The 22,576-nt window shown below is 42.1% G+C and overlaps 1 protein-coding gene across 2 annotated transcripts in view; it reads left to right on the top strand.

Annotated features, from left to right (window-relative positions):
- LOC137651467 (protein dopey-1 homolog) overlaps nt 1-22,576 on the top strand; it is a 501,407-nt gene that overhangs the window by 235,925 nt on the left and 242,906 nt on the right. For both annotated transcript variants that reach the window (XM_068384695.1, XM_068384701.1), the window contains exon 6: nt 10,836-11,011. In XM_068384695.1, the coding sequence (XP_068240796.1) occupies nt 10,836-11,011 (176 nt within the window). The remainder of the gene's footprint in view (nt 1-10,835; nt 11,012-22,576) is intronic.

The raw sequence follows: 22,576 nt of genomic DNA on the forward strand, positions 1-22,576 counted from the left end.
AGGATGACGCGGCTTTGTCTCCTACCCATTCGACTCAGGAGATCGATGTTCCTTTAGCCGAAGTTTTAGGGGACGAATCTCAGGCTTTGCTGCAGGCAGCTGACCTTAAAAAGCTACTGACAGTTTTAACATCTCCTATCCAGAGGACTATACTCAACCTATGCCTCAGAGCCCGCCCTCTCAGTTTTTGAAGGGCAGACCCCAAAAAACATTCTCCTTCAAGAAGATGGTTCTTGCTAGATCGGTTAAGAGAGCTATCTCAACTCTCAACCAATGGACGTCCAAGAGGAAGGATCTAGGGAAGGCCTCCTTTTCCTTTCCACCAACTAGACTGGCCTCCAGATCTAGTGTGTGGTATTCGACTGGGGAAGTTCTCGGTTTGGGAGTGCCTGCCTCCTCCTAGGGAGACTTCTCCAGACTTGTTGACTCCTCACGCAGGTCAGCCATGAGCAAGTCAAAGATTATGTGGTCCAATTCTGAAATGGACCATCTGCTGAAGGGAATTTTTAGGACAATAGAAGTCTTCAGCCTTATGGACTGGACTCTCGGAGCTCTCGCAGAGGCCACAGACCCTAAGACGAGGCTCAGATGCATCTGATTGCCTGTCTGGATAAGGCTGTGAGGGATGGCTCCATCGAACTTTCCGCCCTTTTCATGGCAGGAGTTCTTAAAAAGAGGGCCACACTTTGTTCCTTCTTATCTTCAGGTTGTCCCTTGTTCAGAGATTTCAGGTTGTCCCTTGTTCAGAGATCTGAACCTTTCCCTCCGGACTTAGTGAAATATTTGTCGGCAGCTCTGGCACAACAGGCTACGCAAGATCTTATATCTAGAACTACTATGAAAGTCTTCCCAGTTAGCTTTTTCCAAGGAAACAAAAGGAGGATCCTCCCACTTGTCAGCCCTTTTGTGGGAGAGCCCCTCCAAGGGGAAGTCATAGGATTGCAGCTGGAGGTCAAGCTCGCAGATTCCCAAGACAGCAAACCAAATCAAGAAAGTGAGACATGCAATCTCCAGACACTAGTGGGAGCCAGGCTTTCCCACTTTTGGCGAGAGTGGAGCCAAAGGGCGGGGGGGGGGGGGGGGGGTGGACATCTGGATGATCAATGTCCTCAAGGAGGGATACAAGATCCCCTTCCTAAGAATGCCTCCCATGTCATCGATACCCTTAGAGTTGACAACAACCCACTCAGGGAACAAGGCAGCAGCTCTTCGAGAGCAAGTGAACCTTATGCTGTCGAAATCAGCTATAGAAGTGGTAGAGGACACCTCCTCGGACGGGTTTTACAACAGACTTTTCCTAGTTCCGAAAAGCTCGGGGGGATGGAGACCTGTTCTGGATGCCAGTCCATTGAACAAGTTCGTCAGCAAAGTAAAATTTGCCATGGAAACTTCAGCGTCAGTCCTTGCAGGCATCAGACAGGGAGACTGGATGGTGTTATTGGATCTGCAGGACGCATATTTCCATATCCCGATACACCCGGACCACAGAAAATTTCTAAGGTTCGTGTTACTCAAGACCACTTATCAGTTCAAAGCACTCTGTTTTGGACTGAGCACGGCTCCCTACGATTTTACCCGGGTGATGTCCAATGTGGCTCGCTGGCTTCACCTAAAGGGAGTAAGGATTTCTTTCTACCTGGACGACTGGCTACTCAGAGCAGAATCACAAGTAAAGTGTCTGGAGGCTCTTCAAATGACAATGTCCTTAACGCAACAGTTAGGTCTGATGGTAAACCTGGCCAAATCTCAACTAACACCCTCACAGATTATCATTTATCTGGGGATAAGAATCGGTTCAGATAGCGCACAAGGCGCGCCGGAAATGTCGCAAGGACTTTCCCCTGGTGGTCACCCGACTATGGTTGACGATCCCTCGCAGCGATCAGTACACGGTTCAGTTCGCGCACACGGCGCGTATCAAGTGTCTGATCTGTCTGAACTAAAGAGGTCGATTTCGTCCCCGTTTGACGCATACGATTCTCGAACAGGGGTCTGTGGGTAGAGTCTCAGAGGAAATGGCACATAAATATCAAAGAGCTAGTGGCCATTCACCTATCCCTCATTCACTTTCAGAAGGAAGTCCGAGGAAGATTGGTTCAAATCAACGCAGACAACACCACTGCGTTGGCTTACATCAAAAAGCAGGGAGGCACTCATTCGGCCTCACTTTACGAGGCTGCAAGAGATCTACTTCTCTGGGCGAAAGCGAGGGGCATAACCCTGATTACTCGCTTCATAGAAGGGGAGAAAAACGTCAGGGCAGATCTGCTCAGCAGAAGAAGGCAAGTTCTAACTGCAGAGTGGACCGTGCATCACGAGGTGTGCACCAGCCTTTGAATGTTGTGGGGTCAACCCTCGATAGACCTCTTCGCCACACAAATGACAAAGAGGTTGCCGATATTTTGCTCTCCAGTCCCAGGCCAGGAAGCAGCCGCAGTGGACGCTTTTCTTCTGAACTGGGAGGGTCTAAACGTGTACGTTTTTTCCTCCATTCAATTTCCTGGACAGAGTCCTGAAAAAATTCAGGGAATCGCCCAACGTCTGCATGACCCTGATAGCTCCATTTTGGCCCATGAGACCTTGGGTTGCGGAGATGATGGAGTGGCTGGTAGATACCCCCAGAACATTACCACTATTAGGGTTTACCAATCCAAGTGGGACATATTTAGAGTATGGTGCAGGAATAACGAACTTTCCTCTACCAGTACCTCTATAGCCAATATAGCAGATTTTTTTGTTGTATTGCGTACAAAAGAGAAGCTAGCTGTGCCTACCATCAAGGGTTACCGCAGCATGCTAGCCTCCGTCTTTCGTCACCGACACATTAACGTGTCAGGTAACAAGGATCTTTCAGATCTCATTAGATCTTTTGAGATGACTAAGAGGAAGGACAATCCAACCCCCTCTTGGAACCTGGATGTAGTCCTGGCCTTTTTAACCTCAAGTAGGTTTGAACCCTTGGACAAGGCGTCTTGGAAGGATCTTACCAAGAAGACATTTTCCTAATTGTATTGGCTACAGCCAAAAGAATAGGAGAGTTACAAGCCATCAGCAAGAAGGTGGGCTTTAATGGAGATAATGCAGTTTGCTCCCTTCAGCTAGGCTTTCTCGCCAAAAACGAGAATCCTTATCGACCTTGGCCAAGATCTTTTACCATCCCAGAGCTATCTCACTTAATTGGACGGGGAAAGGAGAGAGGCCTTTGTCCAGTGAGAACTCTAAAATTTTTATCTGCACGCATCCAAACACCTGAGAAGACAAGCAGACAACCTCTGATGCTTAGTTGAAAAGCCCTCTTTGCCTTTATCAAGGAATACCCTGGCTTTTTTCATTAAGGATTTGATAAGGGAAGCTCACCAGAATTGTGAAGTAAGAAGTTTTCCCTATCCTTAAGGTAAAACCACATGAGGTTAGAGCTGTAGCAACTTCTATGGCTTACAAGCACAATAGGTCAATGAAGTCAATTTTTGATGTTACCTTCTGGCAAAGTAAATCAATCTTCACAGACTGTTATCTCAAGGATGTCCAGACACAGTATGAAGATTATTGTTCCCTGGGTCCTTATGTTACCTCCAGCGTCGTAGTTGGAGAAGGGTGTACTGCCTCTTCCCTATAACCTATAGCCTGTTTTTTTTTTTCTTGTACTTGTGTTTACAGGCTGTCTGTGAAGGTTGTTGCAGTCTTCCACAGTCTGGGATGCAAGTCAAGTTAGTTTTTTATGATGTGTGTTTTTTAACTTTGGAGTAGGTGGTCAGATTCATTATCCATGGCTATGCCAGGGTAGCAAGGGTGGAGGTCTAGCCATGCTAAGGTCGAGGACCTTGTGGCAGCCCTACAGAGACTTTTACAGCCCCCTGAGTGGATCGCTGAGTCTCTTAAGGAATGCAGGCAAATGAGGCAGAATAACTATGAAGCCAGCTTCCTTATCAGGTAAGAACCAGATTATTGGTAGCACTAATTGTAGCTATTAATAATTATACGAATTCCTGATGGGATGAGGTTTTCTACCCGCCACCAATGGTGTCAATCAGCTATATATATGTAACTACCAGGGAAGTTACATATTTAAAAATGGCATTTTTATTATAAATTAATTTTTAAATATACTTACCTGGTAGTTACATATATAAAAGGGCCCTCCCTCCTCCCTCTGAAAACAGGGGCATGGAATTTCTGAGGAATGTTGGGAATGGTTCTAGTAACCTATGAGAGATGGCATTCATGTATGACCACCTACTGTCATGGCGGCGATTGCCATGAAATTTGAATTTCTGCTGTGCGCGCGAAGAAACGCAGGATTTAAGCTATATATATGTAACTACCTGGTAAGTATATTTAAAAATTAATTTTATAATAAAAATACCATTTTCTTTTTAAAATGTTGTCTTGACAGGTGCCAAAACGGAATTTTTTACTAACTAGTCTGAGAACAAGTGGATGAACTTGATTTTGAAGAGGCATGATGCCATGGCCTCCAAGTTCCACAAATAGATCGGCCGAAGAAAGATTATGAATCTCAGCAATATGTTTGTGAAGGGTCTTTCTCTGGTCCCAACAGAGGAGGTAGAGGCAACAGCCGAGAATTGGAGCAAGGTGAGTCGGGTCTCTTTTTTGCACTGAGCGTTTTTTTTTCATCAACCATAGTCCGACTCCACTTTCAGCCCCCTCTAGATCGGTTGTTGCGTTCTCCAAGGCAGTCACTCAGGCTTATCCCTAGGAATGATCCTTGTCCTGCCCCTTCCAGCATTAGGCATGGACATGACCAACAACAGCCCTTTCAGAGCAGACAAGGCAACGGTGCAATTGACACATGAGAAGAAAGCGAGGCCAACATCTATACTAGGGGGAATAGTCTTCCTACGATGCCATCTGAGTCTTTTTTAAGTTACAGTATATACTTTTGTGTCATCCACCCCACAAACCCTAGGTAAAGGTCAAAGTGGTTACTGGGGGACCTGGCAGTGGGGTTGGTCTTCCCTACCAATTGCTGGTAACTACCAACACCCTGTTATGATTTTCAATGCTTAGTTTTCCAGCTTCTCTGGAATTGTACTCCTATTAAATGACTCAGGTTTATATAATTTTGAAAAATACATTACTGTTTTATTTTATTATTATTGTATTACAGTCTTATGAACTGTATATATGTATGACGTGTTAATTAAAATTGAACTAACAGTCTACTGAATTTTGAAGCAGTGCACGCTTTAGTAGGGGCGAACGTGTGCCGCTCTGATATGCGAGAGCGAGTGCTCTCATCATATGTAGAAGAACTATGGTATGTCTTCTTAGAAAGGGATCATGTTTCTCCTAATACCATCTTCATTTTGGAACTTGTTCAGTAGAGGGTTGATCAATCTTGGAGGTCTGACCTAAGGGCAGAACATCAACTAGCATCTTGGGTTCAGGCTCAATGTCAAGGTCATTAGACACTAAAGCATAATTCACCTTTGAGGAATTAAGTGTTAAGGCTAACTTTTCTCTAGACGGAGTACCTTCCAACCCCTGGAAGTCCAAAAGCATAGAACAGAATTGTCAACGATCTCACGGCATAGACTTTTCTTATTGCTGTTAGTATCAGTTAAACATTGAGCTACAAGCTCTTACTGGTAAAGTAGGTTTTGGAGAACAGAAAATCCTATATCTCTTTTACTGTCAATCAGAGCAAAGAATGATTCTAATACTAAAGGTTTATTGTATGTGTCTAAATAAGTAAGTCATCCCAGTCGCCAATATTCACCATGCTAGTCCGTGCCCACACACGCAAGAGACTGGTGGGGTATACTGCCAATGGCGGCAAGATTGGCCGGTCCAGTCAAACATGCTGACAGGATAAGAGGACAGGCTAGTCGCGCCCGGTTTGTCCTGTTTACCCCCCATACACGTTAAGGATTGACGTATTTTTGCCAATCGTGGTGAAATCAGTGCGCCAGTCCTCTGCGCATATGGCCTGTTTCAGAGCCCTCGTCAGACAAACCATTCTCGCCACCTCTTCATCAACGAACCGCCCAGTCGCTCATCCTTCAGTGACCCATTGGTGCATGGCGTAAGCCATTCAACAATGGTTACCTGTTGTGGTCTTATCTACCGTGTCGTCATTCACCTTAGGCTCTTCGATCGCCCACTCATTGATCGCTGAGTCAACCCAATGATCGACGGCAGATCACCGCTCGGCGACTGACCAGGCAGCCTGCGTCTGCTCGTCAGTCACCATTTCCGGCTCACAGATTTCTGATTCGCTGATCACCGGAACCTCGCTCGCTGCTCACTGTTCTCCATCACACTGATTCAATAAACGATCGGTAGGCGATCTAAAGTCCCCATCAGCAGCTTGTCAACAGGTGACTACTCGCGAGCACTCTCTAACTGCATAATGGCTATGATAACCAGCCCTTAACCATTGTCAACATTCGCCAGAATGACGCTGTTCCAAGGAACAGCATCACCCTTCAGGGTGCAAGGTAAGGTCAAGCATTGCCTTACCAAATTCTTCATCAGTTAAGGCTGAGTTCTCTCCTAGGGAAGAGTCCTTACGCAGGGTATTGTGTCCCTTTCACTCATCTCTCCCTCCATGGGTCAAGACCCCAGAGTCAACGAGCTCCTATGCGAAGGGATTCGCAAAGGAGCTGACCCTTCGGGCCGATGTCCACACCATGTTGGAGAAAGTTGGACTAGCGGTAAGAGCACGGATTTTCCTGTGCTCGCTGGACCTAAAGGACGCATATTTCCCGATCCCAAACCATCCATCTTCACCACATGACCTCAGGCCTCTGGCCAGAGTCCAAAAAGTACCTTTGCATAAATCTCTTAGAGATGAAGGCTGTATTTCTGGTCTTTTATGAGTCCCATCAGTTCCTTGCTGGCCACTCAGTGGTGGTGATAAGCGACAACACCGCATTAGTGGCTCACATCAACAAACAAGGAGGTACTTCTTTGCAGCCCGTATCCCATCTAGCAGTAGAAATACTGAGATGGGCTGAAGTCCGCTTGGTACCACTATCAGCCTGCTTCATTCCAGGCAAGAGGAATGTGCTCACCGACAATCTGAGCGGAGCATCTCAGCTAATGGATACTGAATGGTCTTTGGATCACCTAGTAGCCTACAAAGTCCGAACTTTGTGGGGTTCTCCAACTGTGGATCTCTTCCCAACGGCTCTGAACTTCAGGCTCCCGCTCCTCCCCAGTCCCAAACCCCAAGGCTCTTTGGCAAGATGCATTCCAGCAACGTTGGGGACAATAACAACGTTTACGCTTTTCCCATGTTCTGTATGATGAGAAGGGTACTCAACAAGGCCAGAACATTGGTCAACCTCTCAATGATTCTCATAGCTCTGCTATGGCATCATGTGGAATGGTTTCTGGATCTTCTTCAGCTTCTGACAGTCTTTCCAAGAGAACTTCCTCCACGGCACGATCTACTCGGACAATTGCACGTCGATATCTACCAAAAATTTGTAGCTTCGCTATGACTGCACGCCTGGAGACTACCCAGCACCTCCTTATTCAGAGAGGATTTTTGCAACAAGTTGCGAAGAGGATGTCTAGGTATCTGTGGAAATCCTCAGCAGCAGTCAACCAGGGAAAGTAGAATGTCGTCTGTGGTTGGTGTCATGGAAAAGATATCTCTCCACTCGATGCCACTATTCCAGCAATAGCGGAATTCCTCGGGTATTTGTGGGAGGAAAGGCACCTTTCAGTTTCGGCAATAAAAGGCTATAGTTCAGCCTTGAACCTTGCCTTCAAACTGAAGGGAAGGGACATCTCCTCATCGCTAGATCTTCCCTTACTCATACGGACTTACGAACTTACCTGTCCTCAGTAGGAAGTGAGATCTCCCCCTCGGAACATGGTTCGAGTTCTCCGGTCTCTAAAGAGGCCTTCCTATGGACCACTACATCAGGCAACAGATAGCTATCTGGCTTGGAAGACAGTGTTCCAACTTGCTTTGACCTCGGCCAAGTGGATCAGTGAACTTTGTGGTCTCTCATACGACATTGCCCATTCAAGGGGAGGGAGAGAGGTAACGTTCAGCTTCGGCCCTGAGTTTGTTGCCAAGACTCAGAATCCAGGGGTGACGGATCCTAGATTCGACCCCTTCCGGATAACGAGTCGCCGCTCTGTAACTGACGATCTAGATCATCTGTTACTGTGCCCAGTGAGGAGCTTGAGGCTCTACCTCAAGAGAACAGCAACAGCCCACCCCAGGGTGCCTTTGCTTGTCAGCAGCACCAGGAGAGACAAGAGGAGGATCACCAGAAACACCATCTCTGCATGGATTCACAGAGTCATCAATTACGCTCTGAATCCAGATCCTCCTCCAACACGTCGATCAAGAGATCATGATGTCAGGGCATAGCTACATCCCTGGCTTTCAAAAGAGATTATTCTGTGACGCAGGTTTTACAAGCAAGGGTGTGAAAACGCTAGACAACTTTCACAACCACCACAGGAGCGCGATACGATCTCTATCGGTCCTGAGGTGACTGCACAACAGCTGGTTGAATAGCTCAAGCTCCTTATTGGACAAGTAGCAGAAGGTTGAGGGCAATGTTACCCGGTTTTAGTCTGCGTGAATGAAAAGGAATGACTGGCTCTTTTTCTTTTCTTCATCCTCCCCTCTCATGGGAAAAGCAGGAGCGTGGGTTCTTTGCACAAGCTAACCTCAATCACTGCAGGTAAACCATGCTCCCTTGTGTACCTAATATTGTGTCAATACTGTTGTGTCCCCATACCCTAGTGAGGTGGTATTGGGAAAGTTTTGGTTACCACAGTTATTTCCTACAAAGAACAAAGACTCTGAATAACTTTTACCTTGACAGTCACACTGGTTATCTCAACACACAGCTTGCATTTAGGGGGGTGTTAGGGTCTCCTTATTTTTGGCACTGACCTACTCAAGAAAAGGAGGCCCCGGGTAAAGCCCAAAAGCCAAATTGGCAGGGATGTCCACCCTCCTAATATGTGTGTCACCCCTAATAAATAATGTAGGTTTGTATTTCAGTTACGGAACAAATGTCAAATTCAGAGATAATTTGTATTTTTCCTAATGATACCAACCTCTAGCTATTTATACAAACTTACCCGCCGACCCTTTCCCACTTGAAGTCCTCCCTCCAAGCAAAATGAAGCACAGTCACAGGTGTGTGAGTGAGGGGGGTTTGCTAGCTACCCCCCTCCTTACCTCCGCTAACTAGCGGGACGTGTAGTTAACCCTCGCTAAATTTTAATGGCTCGTCCTTTCAGCTTCGCCGAAAGTAATACCCGTAATAGATAGGTAAAGGTTTGTATCGTTAGGAAAAATACAAATTATCTTTGAATTTGTCATATTATTACTTTTCCCTTTTGGTGAAGATGAAGGGTATAAAAGATCATCAATGAATGAAAATATCAATTAGTATGGAATAATTTTTAAGGGGAGCATCCGCCATTGAACCCAAAACCGTTATTTATCACTGGATGAATCTAATTTTTCTATAGGTTATACCTACTAATGCAAAGATAAATCTGTGCGAGTTTCATTGAATTCGGACTATTATTTTTTTTAAATTGATAAAAAATCTATTAAACAAAAAAATTAAATTCAGTTTTCATTAAAAAGTACTGCATAGAATTAACTAAAAATTTCTACGAATTTTGTTAGTTACAACATAAACAAAATGCCGATAGGAATTTTCCATATTTTCAAAATTTCTTTTTATATAAATATTTATATATTTTAAAAGTTTGAAAAAATATAGAAAACAAAATATACTTTAGAAAAATATTCCTTCTTACAAAATATTGTAAATTTCCTTACAACGATGTATTTGGATTTTAAATCGGTTGATAAATAGCGAAGAAAAATAGTTTTGAAGGTCAATAAATATAGTTTTGAGATATTGACGGTCAAAGTTTTTCTGTAAGATTCTATGAGAGTATGAAGGAAAGTAAAACACTATAGCTTTCATTAGCAAATATCGTTATCGATACTTATTTAGAACTAGTCTAAATTACTTGAACAATAACTCACACTCTTACCCGATACAATTTCTACTCATTACCGCAAGCACGGCCCCAAGTACCCCATTAGGGCTACTGATCACCCTTCACCATCATCACTTCACTGCTGCCAGACTTGCCATCATTTTCGTCTACTTTACACCTTTTGGCCCATCTAAATTGAGAGGCCACTTTCACATTTCTCTTTCTGGCAGCTATAGACCTTTTTTTGTGTTTGGACATTATGGAAAGTTAATCATGTACCCGATATTTGGAAAATGAACAAAACCACTCGAAGTGTAAGCAACGTAAAACTGGCACATATACACACTTCAGTGTTCCATTACCATGTGGGTGACTTAAAGATATATGTTTGCCAGACGTATGAAGATAACGAAAAAATATGAAAAAATTGGTGTATTTATGCAAAATCAATGCACAAGACAAACCTACATAGTCTGCTTTAGCAGACAACTTAGTTGGGATGTTATAACTATCTAAAAACCACTATATCTTCTTTATATATAAGAATTATTGCCAGAAATTTCTTGAGGGCACGTACGACATGTTTAGTCATAGATAGAAGTAATATCTCAATTTTTGGTATCCGAAATTTTATGTCCATACCCATAGGGGATGCTCCCCTTAAACCCTGTATCTGTAATTGAATATTGTTTACTTCTCATATGAATCATACTGACTTGGGGAGGTGTCTGACTTACTGAGGTATGTGTCAACTGGAAATATTTTTTGAATATTTTATAAATATCAAAAGATACTTTTATTGTATTAAGTAATTATCATATTGAATTAAATAAGTTTGGGAAACAAGGATTTGACTTGTCATATGCTTACAGGTATCAGCATTGTGCCAAGCTCTTGAAGACAGTAGTGTCTTGGTACAACGAGCAGCACTTGATTTGACCTTATCAGCGCTGCCAATGCACAATACACAACTACTAAGACCAGATCTTGTACGAATTATCACATCTGCCATTTTGGTGCTCTTGAGAAGAGATATGTCTCTTAACAGGTATGGAGAAGTTTTTTGAGTTCTTAAGTACAAGGAGGCCAATTTTTTTTAAAGTTTGTAGTGTTTATGATTTTGTTTTATATTTTAGTGACAACGTGTACGTTAAAATTTTTATTATGTGTAGGTATAAAGCAGGAGGATATACAAAAGACTACTGTGTCTTTATGATTGTACTTAATCTGTTAATGGTCAAGTAAAATGTTATGCAGATAGTCATCCTGTGTAAGAAATATGTAGAAAGTTATCCAAAAGGAATTATGACTAGTTCCTATGTTAAGTTTTGTTCCTACACTTATACAAACTTTTCATCCTTTAAAATAAGAGAGGACTCAGCGAGAGCTGGAATGATCGTTGAATTGTTAACAAGGTAGATGGTAAACGATGAGTGGTTCAAGAGGGAAGCTGTGCCCACTCGCTTGTCACAGATTGTACAATTTTTACTTAAACCACAACCAGTAGAAATGTACCGTTCATGCTCTCTTTCACTGTTGGATCTTTTCTTACTTTGATTTGTTATAAGTGTCGATTTAATTTTTTTGTGAGTACAGTGAACCCTCGTTTATCGCGGTAGATAGGTTCCAGACCCGGCCGCGATAGGTGAAAATCCGCGAAGTAGTGACATCATATTTACCTATTTACTGTATTTAACATGTATATTCGGACTTTTAAAACCTTCCCTTGTACGTAGTACTGTTAACAAACTACCCTTTAATGTACAGATCACTTAATGCATGTACTACAGCACCCTAAACTAAAACAGGCACAAATATTAAAGGCGATTTTATATCATGGGTTTCCTAAACACCTAAAAAGCACGATAAAAAATGGCAACCAATGTTTTGTTTACGTTCATCTCTGATCATAATGAAGAAACAAACTCATTTAGTGTACACATATATGTATAGGTTAGTTTTTGCATCTATTATATTGATTATACAGTATGTTGATTTTGTTATTACCAATGTTTTACTTAATTTTTCTTAGGACTTCCAAATGAAATGTTTTTCTTTATGACGCCGCCTGAAACGACGGCGTCATAAAGTACTGTACGCTCAGTAAACAACCACGCTCAGAACAAAGAAGTCATTTAACGCGCATGATGAAAGTGATAAATAATGATATTTACAGTAAAAGCATTTACAAAATATGTTATTAGTACAAATATAATTTACCGTATCTATATAAAATCATACAGTACATACTGTACGTAGCAAAGCAGGAAAACAATTTACGAGAGAGAGAGAGAGAGAGAGAGAGAGAGAGAGAGAGAGAGAGAGAGAGAGAGAGAGAGAGAGAGAGAGAGAGAGAGAGAGAGATTGTTTTACGTACGTAAATGTAAATTTTAAACAAAAAAAATATGATAGGTTACAACATGTAGACTTTTAAAACCTTCCCTTTAACTTAATGCATACAGTACTAAACTATAAAACAGGCACAAATATTAGAATGTTAGAATATTAAAGTAAAGAATAAAGATTGTTACTGTACTCACCACGAAAGAAGTTCAAGAAAAACTTGAATGATGATGGCGATGAATTTGCTGCACAGTAGAAATGATGATGATGAAGCTGATGATGTGTTCTAATGTGCAGCCAATGAGTAGTATTTTACGTCTCTTCAGATGGAGGTGTCTTTTCCTGGAACACCTCTTCAACTTCTTCAATTTCTTCCGAAGGCGTAGTAGCAGGAGGAACTGGCTCTTTTTTGCGAGGCTGGAAGAACATTGTGATCGGAAGTTGTTGCCGCTGCTTCTTTTTTCGATCTAAGAGCATCTTGTAGGGAGTCATGATGTCATCGACCTTGTTGCAGAATTGCATAGACCGAACCATATCCTCGTCCCACTCTTGCAACATTTCTTTCACCTCCTTTATATGGTTGCAGACCTTGGCAAGCCGTTCTAGTGTTAAGCCCGTTTCTTCGACATTTTCTTGGGTCTCTTCCTGGGTTTCACTCACTTCTTCGCTTGCCGATTTCATCAGGTCTTCGAGGTCTGCGTCAGTTAGGGGCTGGGAATGGCAGTCCAACAACTCGTCGACGTCTTCAGTCGTCATGTCGCCAAACCCGTCACCTCCAATTATGGCAGCCAACTGCACAGATTTGTGTACTGCAGAGTGTTGGATTTCAGCAGGTGTAAATCCCTCGTCGTCGTAAACAATCTCGGGCCACAACTTCTTCCAGCTTGCATTCACAGTTGCAGGTTTCATCTCTTGAAGTGCCTTCTGAATATTCTTCAGGCACGTGGCTATGGTGTACTGCCGCCAGTATGCCTTCAAGTTAAAATCTTTATCCTCATCCTCTTGGGCAGCATCCACACACGCAACGAGGTCCGCCAAGGTATTCTTCGTGTAGAGGGCCTTGAACGCCCTGATAACCCCCTGGTCCATTGGTTGAATTAATGACGTGGTGTTGGGTGGCAGGAACTCAACCTGAACGCCCTCACGCGACAGGTCAGTTGCGTGTCCACCAGCGTTATCCATAAGGAGAAGGATCTTGAATGGCAAGCCCTTCTCTACGAGATATTCATTGACTTGCGGGATGAAACACTGGTGGAACCAGTTGGAGGTCAGCATCTTTGTAATCCATGCTTTTGGATTATGCATCCAGTACACGGGAAGGAGATTCTTATTCTTATTTTTCAAAGCTCGAGGATTTTTCGACATATAAATAAGCCCCGGCTTTAGCAAAATTCCAGCAGCATTGCCACACATCACGAGGGTAACGCGATCCTTGAATGCTTTAAAGCCAGAGGCTTTGGCTTCCTCTTTGAACAGGAAAGTTCGCGACGGCATTCTCTTCCAAAACAAGCCGGTCTCATCCATATTAAACACTTGTTCCGGCTTGTATCCACCTTCGGTGATAATATTCTTGAACGTCTGGTTCACGTAAGTTTCAGCAGCGGCAGTGTCAGCCGAAGCAGCCTCGCCATGCAGGGAAACGCTTTTCAGGGCGAAGCGTTTCTGAAACTTCGTGAACCATCCTTTGCTGGCGGAAAAACGTTGTTTCTGAGGCTGGGAATCAGTGGATGTCCCTGGTTGAGGATCATCTGCATCATCATCATCTTCAGCATGGTTGCCGTCGTTGTCTTGAGGTTCCTTTGCAGCAAATTTCTCATACAAGCTCAAAGCCTTTGGTCGGATGGTGTTCGTATCCAAGGCTATGTTCTTCTTCCGGCAGTCGGCAATCCACACAGCTAAATCACCTTCCATGCGTACGATCGTTTTATTACGCGTTGTAACGACTCGCTTCGCTGATCTGCTAAAGGTGATTGCAGCCGTCTTTCTAATGTTCGCCTCATCCTTGATATAGCGAACAGTAGATTCGTTGATTCCAAAATGGCGCGCTGCGGCCGCGTAACTTCTACCGTCTTTTAACATATCGAGAAGCGTAACCTTTTCAGCAATCGTCATCATCCTTCGGTGGCGTTTAGGCTCACTACCAGCCTTAGTAGAAGCAGAACGCTTGGGAGGCATTGTACAGTAGGATTTAACAGAAAGTTCAACAAAAAGTTCAACTTAAAACAGTCGCACACAGCACAGATTAAACTTCACAAACTTAAGAACGTCTACTCAGCGATACGCCGTAAGAGAAAGTGGACGACCCGGGCCCGCGAGAACCTAGATGCTGCGGGTTGGAGATGAGGGCAAAACACCAATCACAGGCTAGATAACAAAACTTGAGTTCTGATCCGTCATCTATCAGCGCTTGAACCAATCACAACCCTTCTTATATGATGCGTAGGTTACCAACTCAAAGTACAAGATACCCCGCATATACCGTACGTACAGTATTAATAATAATAATAATAAATAATGATAATAATACAGTAATAATAATAATAATAATTATAATAATAATAACAATAATAATTTTATTAACAACAACAACAATAATAATAATAATAACAATAATAATAATAGCTTTACGTATGTTATTTTATTCTTTTGTAGGATGTGTGTCTCTCTCTCTCTCTCTCTATCTCTCTCTCTCTCTCTCTCTCTCTCGTACGCTTATTCGAAATGTGATTTTTGCAACAAAGAATATTATTGGATGCAGTACTACGTACGTATACATACAAAAGATTCATGGAAAAGATGCACATCCATTACATTTGTAGTACAGTAGTAGCCATCAGCAGCCTTACACCATTCTAATTCGGTATGACTGGACCTGTCCTCCCTGCAGAATTTGACCTGTAGCAAACTCTTTGAAGAGTTCCTTATAAACTGTTGAGGCAATCCTCAGATAGGAACCTTACCCTGAAAATGTTTTTTCTTTTTGTCTTGGCTTCGACTAAGTGGGTAGGTGAACTACATGGACTCTTGTAATGATTCTCTTATTCTGAACACAGGAGGTAGCTCTCTCTATCTATTGTTCTTGATTTCTTGGTGAAAACTCAAAATCCATCGATCCTTAATTCCAGGTTTTCATCTTTTACAGTTTCATTGTTTAAGACCCGGTCCCACATTCCTTGGGGGCGAATTTTGACTGAATTACGCACAAAATTGGTAGGCATCCATCAAACTCAGTATTTGTGATTCATGCTGAAATTCATTGTCCAACCTCCGCACATGTTCCCAATGCATCCACACTGGGCGTTTCTTCTGCTCCCAGACTTTTCAATTACACAAAATTTTGGTTTTAAAGATGGGATTTATAATACATTCACAATACATATGCAATACATACATAATCCATAGGCAATACATTCACTGTTATTCGCTGTATTCAGCCTTTATCCGCAACTCAGGGGTAATTGCGTGTTGGCAGTGGAATGGGAGCGTATGTATATCGAATGTATAGTGTACCTAGCTCATCCATACTACGAATTATAAGAAAGCATTCCAAATACATAGCTTATAATTTGCGAACCAATAGCGATTGGGTAACGGTAAGAGAGCCAGAACTGGACTCACGTCAATTTTCATCTGGCTCTGGAGGAGTATACATCTATATACCGTGCTCTCAAAGATGCCATCGGATTGTTGTTTCACCCAACAACATGACAATTAAGATTATTATTTTTGAAATTATTATTATTAAAATTATTATTATTAAAATTATTATTATTATTATTATTATTATTATTAGTAGTATTATTATTATTGTTATTATTATTATTATTAAAATTATTACACGTGGTAATTGTTAAAATTATTATAGTTATGATTGTTATTAAAATTATTAAGATTTTTATTCAATTATTGAAATTATTATTATTAAAATTATTTATATTAAACTTATTAAAAATATTAATATTATTAGAATTGCTATTATTATTTAAATTTTGGTAGTAGACTCTCCTTAAGGCATGCTTAGTTGATTATAATGGCTGCCTCGGTAGCATTAATTTTATACTCTATAATTTCAATAGCTCATATGATCATCTTTTCTGGATTACTGTGTTCTGCCAGCAATTGAGCAAAAGTTATTCTTCATGGTTGGGAAGTTAAATTCAGGGTAAGTTTTAGTCAAGTGTTTAATACAAAATTCACAGTTTAGGTAAAAAAAAACACTGAACTGGCGAGTTTCGAGAGTATCATCTCTTCCTCAAGCTGTAGTGGAATGAGGGAAACGATGCTGGCAACGTCTTTTTGAATGGCAGTGCTGGGTTGTTGGGAGCGGCAGCGGGTTTAGATTGGCCGCCTCCGGCGCCGTGGGCGTAGCAGGTAGTGATATGAGCTGGGCAGCGAATTATCATTTGCTGAGACTCTCCCCGGGAGAAGCTGAATCTGAGCCAGGCTGTTTTCCCACTCACTCATAGGTAGTGAGTCGCGATCTTGCTCTGATTGGCGGAAGTGCTAGCCGGAGAAAAATCTATCGGTAGTTAAAGTTTTAGACACGGTAGTATGCCCCCTGTGGCCGCGGGGGCATAAAAACAATTAGAATAGCGCCAACGTTATCCCTGCGTGTCGTATGAGGCGACTAAAAGGGACGGGACGAGGGGGCTGGGAACCCCCTCTCCTGTATCTACATCCTGGGAAACATCGACAAAGAGATGGAGCTGGGGGGGAGAGTGACTGTTCCCCGCACTCTAGTTTTGGGGTGTTTGAATGTGCGTGGATGTAGTACGATAGAGAGTAAAAGATGTGAAATTGGAAGTATGTTTAGGAATAGAAGGATGGATGTATTGGCCTTGTGTGAGACGAAGATAAAAGGAAAGGGTGAAGTGATGTTTGGTGAAATGTCTGGTAGAGTGTCTGGGATTGAAAGGGGAAGAGCGAGAGAGGGTGTGGCTTTATTGCTGAGTGAATGGATGACAGGTAAAGTAGTGGAATGGAAGGAGATATCATCTAGGTTAATGTGGGTAAGGGCTAGGCTGGGTAGGGAATGTTTGGCTTTTGTCAGTGCATATAGGCCAGGTAGTGAGAAAAGTGAAGAAGAGCGGAATGAGTTCTGGAATGAATTAACTAGGTGTGTAGAAGGACTGGGTAGAAGGAATTATGTAGTTGTCATGGGTGAGTTAAATGCTAGAGTGGGCGCTGGAGAGGTAGAAGGTGTCATTGGGAAGTATGGCGTACCAGGTGAAAATGAGAGTGGTGAGAGACTGGTAGATATGTGTGTTGAGCAAGAGATGGTGGTAAGTAATAGCTTTTTCAAAAAGAAAGATAAAAATAAGTATACATGGGTAAGAGTGGCAAATGGAAGAGTAGTAGAAAGGGCATTAATGGATTATGTGTTGATAACTAAAAGAATGTTTGGAAGATTGAAAGACGTGCACGTGTTTAGGGGTATGGCTAACGGTATGTCTGATAATTTTTTGGTGGAAGGAAAATTAGTTGTAGCAATAGAGTGGGGGAATAGAGTAGGTGGATGTAAAAGGGAGCTAGTGAGGGTTGAAGAGCTAATAAAACCGGGGGTAAAAAGTAAATATCAGGAAAGGTTTAAAATGACATATGACAAAGTGAAAGTAAGAGAAATTGGCAATTTAGAGGAGTGGAAGTTAGTAAAAGAAAATTTTGTTGGGATTGCAAGTGATGTGTGTGGCAAGAAGGTTGTTGGAGGAAGCATGAGGAAGGGCAGTGAATGGTGGAATGAAGGAGTGAAGGTAAAAGTGAAAGAGAAAAAGAGGGCTTTTGAAGAATGGCTGCAGAGTAATAGTATAGAGCAGTATGAAAAATATAAAGAGAAAAATGTGGAAGTAAAGCTCAAGGTACGTGAGGCAAAGAGGGCAGCTGACCTGAGGTGGGGTCAGGGATTGGGTCATTCATATGAAGAGAATAAGAAGAAGTTTTGGAAAGAAGTGGAGAGAGTAAGGAAGGCTGGCTCAAGAATTGAAGAGACAGTGAAAGATGGAAATGGAAGGTTGTTAAAAGGAGAGGAGGCAAGGAAAAGATGGGCGGAATATTTTGAAAGTTTACTGAATGTTGAGGATAATAGGGAGGCAGATATAATTGCTGTTGCAGGTGTTGAGGTGCCAGTGATGGGAGATGAGAATGAGAGAGAGATTACAATAGATGAAGTGAGGAGAGCACTAGATGAAACGAGAGTAGGAAAAGCGTCTGGTATGGATGGTGTGAGAGCTGAGATGTTGAAGGAAGGGGGTGTGACTGTACTTGATTGGTTGGTGAGATTGTTTAATATGTGTTTTGTGCTGTCAATGGTACCAGTAGATTGGGTTTGTGCATGTATTGTACCACTATATAAGGGTAAGGGAGATGTGCATGAGTGTTGTAAGTCAAGAGGTATTAGTTTGTTAAGCGTAGTTGGAAAAGTGTATGGTAGAGTAATGATTAATAGTATCAAGGATAAAACAGAGAATGCAATCTTAGAAGTACAGGGTGGTTTTAGAAGAGGTAGGGGTTGTATGAATCAGATTTTACAGTAAGGCAGATATGCGAGAAATATTTAGCAAAAGGTAAGGAGGTGTATGTTGCGTTTGTGGATTTGGAGAAAGCGTAAGATAGAGTTGATAGGGAAGCAATGTGGAATGTGATGAGGTTATATGGAGATGGTGGAAGGTTGTTGCAAGCAGTGAAAAGTTTCTACAAAGGTAGTAAAGCATGTGTTAGGATAGGAAATGAAGTGAGTGATTGGTTTCCGGTGAGAGTGGGGCTGAGACAGGGATGTGTGATGTCGCCGTGGTTGTTTAACTTGAATGTTGATGGAGTGGTGAGAGAGGTGAATGCTCGAGTGCTTGGACGAGAATGACCATGAATGGGAGGTAAATCAGTTGTTGTTTGCGGATGATACTGTACTGGTTGCAGACACAGAAGAGAAGCTTGGCCGTTTAGTGACAGAATTTGGAAGTGTGTGTGAGAGAAGGAAGTTGAGAGTTAATGTGGGTAAGAGTAAGGTTATGAGATGTACGAGAAGGGAAGGTGGTGCAAGGTTGAATGTCATGTTGAATGGAGAGTTACTTGAGGAGGTGGATCAGTTACTTGGGGTCTGTTGTTGCAGCAAATGGTGGAGTGGAAGCAGATGTACATCAGAGAGTGAATGAAGGTTGCAAAGTGTTGGGGGCAGTTAAGGGAGTAGTAAAAAATAGAGGGTTGGTCATGAATGTAAAGAGAGTTCTATATGAGAAAGTGATTGTACCAACTGTGATGTATGGATTGGAGGTGTGGGGAATGAAAGTGATGGAGAGACAGAAATTGAATGTGTTTGAGATGAAGTGTCTAAGGAGTATGGCTGGTGTATCTCGAGTAGATAGGATTAGGAACAAAGTGGTAAGGGTGAGAACGGGTGTAAGGAATGAGTTAGCAGCCAGAGTGGATATGAATGTGTTTAGGTGGTTTGGCCATGTTGAGAGAATGGAAAATGGCTGTCTGCTAAAGAAGGTGATGAATGCAAGAGTTGATGGGAGAATTACAAGAGGAAGGCCAAGGTTTGGGTGGATGGATGGAGTGAAGGAAGCTCTGGGTGATGGGAGGATAGATGTAAGAGAGGCAAGAGAGCGTGCTAGAAATAGGAATGAATGGCGAGCGATAGTCACGCAGTTCCGGTAGGCCCTGCTGCTTCCTCCGATGCCTTAGATAACTGCGGAGGTAGCAGCAGTAGGGGATTCAGCATTATGAAGCTTCATCTGTGGTGGATAATGTGGGAGGGTGGGCTGTGGCACCCTAGCAGCACCAGCTGAACTCGGTTAAGTCCCTTGTTAGGCTGGGAGGAACGTAGAGAGTAGAGGTCCCCTTTTTTGTTTTTGTTTCATTTGTTGATGTCGGCTACCCCCCCAAAATTGGGGGAAGTGCCTTGGTATATGTATGTATGTATGTAGTATGGAAGTATCAGACCACCTTTACTGCACATTATTCACAGGATTGCACTCATAGGTTTTTGGACACGTTTTCGCTCAGACCTCTCATCGCTGCTCAGTAGGTGTAGTGACTGTAGCTTCATTGCGAAATCAAAACTATCTTGGATACTGTACTACGTAACTGTAGGTCGAGGATGAGAGTTTCTTGTCCTTTTTCTCTCTTTTTTCCCCTCCTTTGGGGTGGTGCTGTTAGAATCCTGTGTAACTAGATTTACGTAGATACAAGTAAGCATGCTGTTTAGCTACTAGCTCTTCTATTGCTGTTAAATAGAAATGTTTATTCCAGCATCCTCCTAATGAGGGGATTGATGGATATGCACAGTCAAACCAATTAAATTATTTAGCCCTACTTGACAGGCTAACTAGTCAAAAAAAAGAGAGATTTCCTTTAGCAACAGTCTTGGTTTTCTGGGTCATGAATCTGACGATACTTTCAACCATGGTTTGCGAGGTGCTATTCTTAGCATTTCATCAGGTCCGACATTAGGGATCCCAGGATTTTAGCCAGCCTATTAGGTAATGAGAATTTCTTCCCACCTATGCATGAGTCTCCTAAATTAAGGACAAAGGTTTATATTCGTGTAGAAACAAATCACAAATTTTAAAAGTAATTTGTTTTTTCCTAACTAAACAAACCTGAGTCCTTTAACTCAACTTCCCGCCTTCACCTCCCCCGAAAGTCCCAGGCGTAATCAAAGTGACTGTTCAGTGTACAGTACTATACTGGCAAGAGGAGTAGGCCGTTACTGGCTACAGCTAATACCTTGTTATGAATTTTAAATGCAGAGTTCCAGGTGCACTTGAAATAATCTCTTGTTTAAAGGACTCTCTCTCTCTCTCTCTCTCCTCTCTCTCTCTCTCTCTCTCTCTCTCTCTCTCTCTCTCTCTCTCTCTCTCTCTCTCTCTCTCTCTCTCTCTCTCTCAATTATTGTATGCTTAAATAATTTTGTTTTGGAAGTACTGTATGCTATCTTGAGGAAGATAAATAATGAAATTAGAATTTATGATAATCAGTAACTTTGTTAAACAAATGCCACTTTTCTTGAAGAATTGAAAGAAAGTTCCATCACATGAGATGAAATACCTGTATGTTCAATTATACTAAACATCATAAATTTTTACAAGTATTGGTTGGGAATCGCCTCCTCCCATGCCAGTAGACTAGTAATCCTCTTTGACCTTCACTTAGGAATTGTGGGGTGGTTGAGGTAGAAGTATAACTTGAAGGACTCAGATTTGTGTATTTAGGAAAAATACAAATGACCTAAAAAATTTGTGATTTGTTCTTATGGATACAAAATGCATCCTTTAATAGGAGACTTATCCATAGGAGGGAGGATTCTGTATAACCAAACTGGCTGGTTTGAAAACCCGGGATGTCGAACACTCGAACCCGAAGAGGTGGAAGAGAGATGACTTCAATCTGCCTCCTACTAACCTGAGAAAATATTCTCAGGTGATAGGCAAGGTTTTAGTTTTACACAGATGTTCATGGATGAACATTTCTCTATAGGAGACACTGTCGGAAATGAATGACTATTTAAAGTAAGGAATTTTTGTTTCTATCCATCCTCCCCCTCGCAAGGAGAATGGTTGGATATTCTTCTATCTATATAACAGGACATAAAAGATTATCTTTCGGATTATCGGTCACATTCCTAAGGGATAAGATGAAGAAGGTTTCAACCCTTGGATCACCCATGGCAGGGTTCTGTGTTTTATCAGTAGACTCTGGAATGAAGATGAATAAGATCTTTCTTCAACCCTCTGAATGACTAATGTTTTAAGAGATGCCGTGTATCTTGCCTACTTGCTGCTTGCTTTGCCAAGGTCAAGGTAAGCAACAACACTGTCTTCAGAGTCATATCTTTATCTGATGCTTGATGTAATGGTTCATACGGTAGCATCTTTAGTGACATTAGAACACTGGTAACATCCCACGCTGGTAGTTTGAGTTTTTTTTGGCGGCATGATTGCTTGAAGCTCCTCATCAGCTTTGACAGTTCCCATGAGTAGATTCTTCTTTAATCAAATTAGTAGTTCTACTCCAAAATCCTTTTAATAAGTTTACAAAAGGGGTTTCCTGAATTTGTCTATGTGAGTGTAGGCTAATCAGAATTGCTGATATTAAATTGTAAATTGGACTATTTTTTTTCTTTGTTGATTGAATCCCTATTAACAGATTTAATGTCTCAAGGACCATTGAATGCTACGTATATCCAATGCAACACTGTTAAGTGGCTATACCCTTTTTTAACATGTTAATACACCATTACTTTGACAATATTGTACAAAAGCAGGTACAATACTAT

This window comes from Palaemon carinicauda, chromosome 1 (assembly GCF_036898095.1).
Source record: "Palaemon carinicauda isolate YSFRI2023 chromosome 1, ASM3689809v2, whole genome shotgun sequence".
In the NCBI taxonomy this organism is placed as follows: Eukaryota; Metazoa; Arthropoda; class Malacostraca; order Decapoda; family Palaemonidae; genus Palaemon; species Palaemon carinicauda.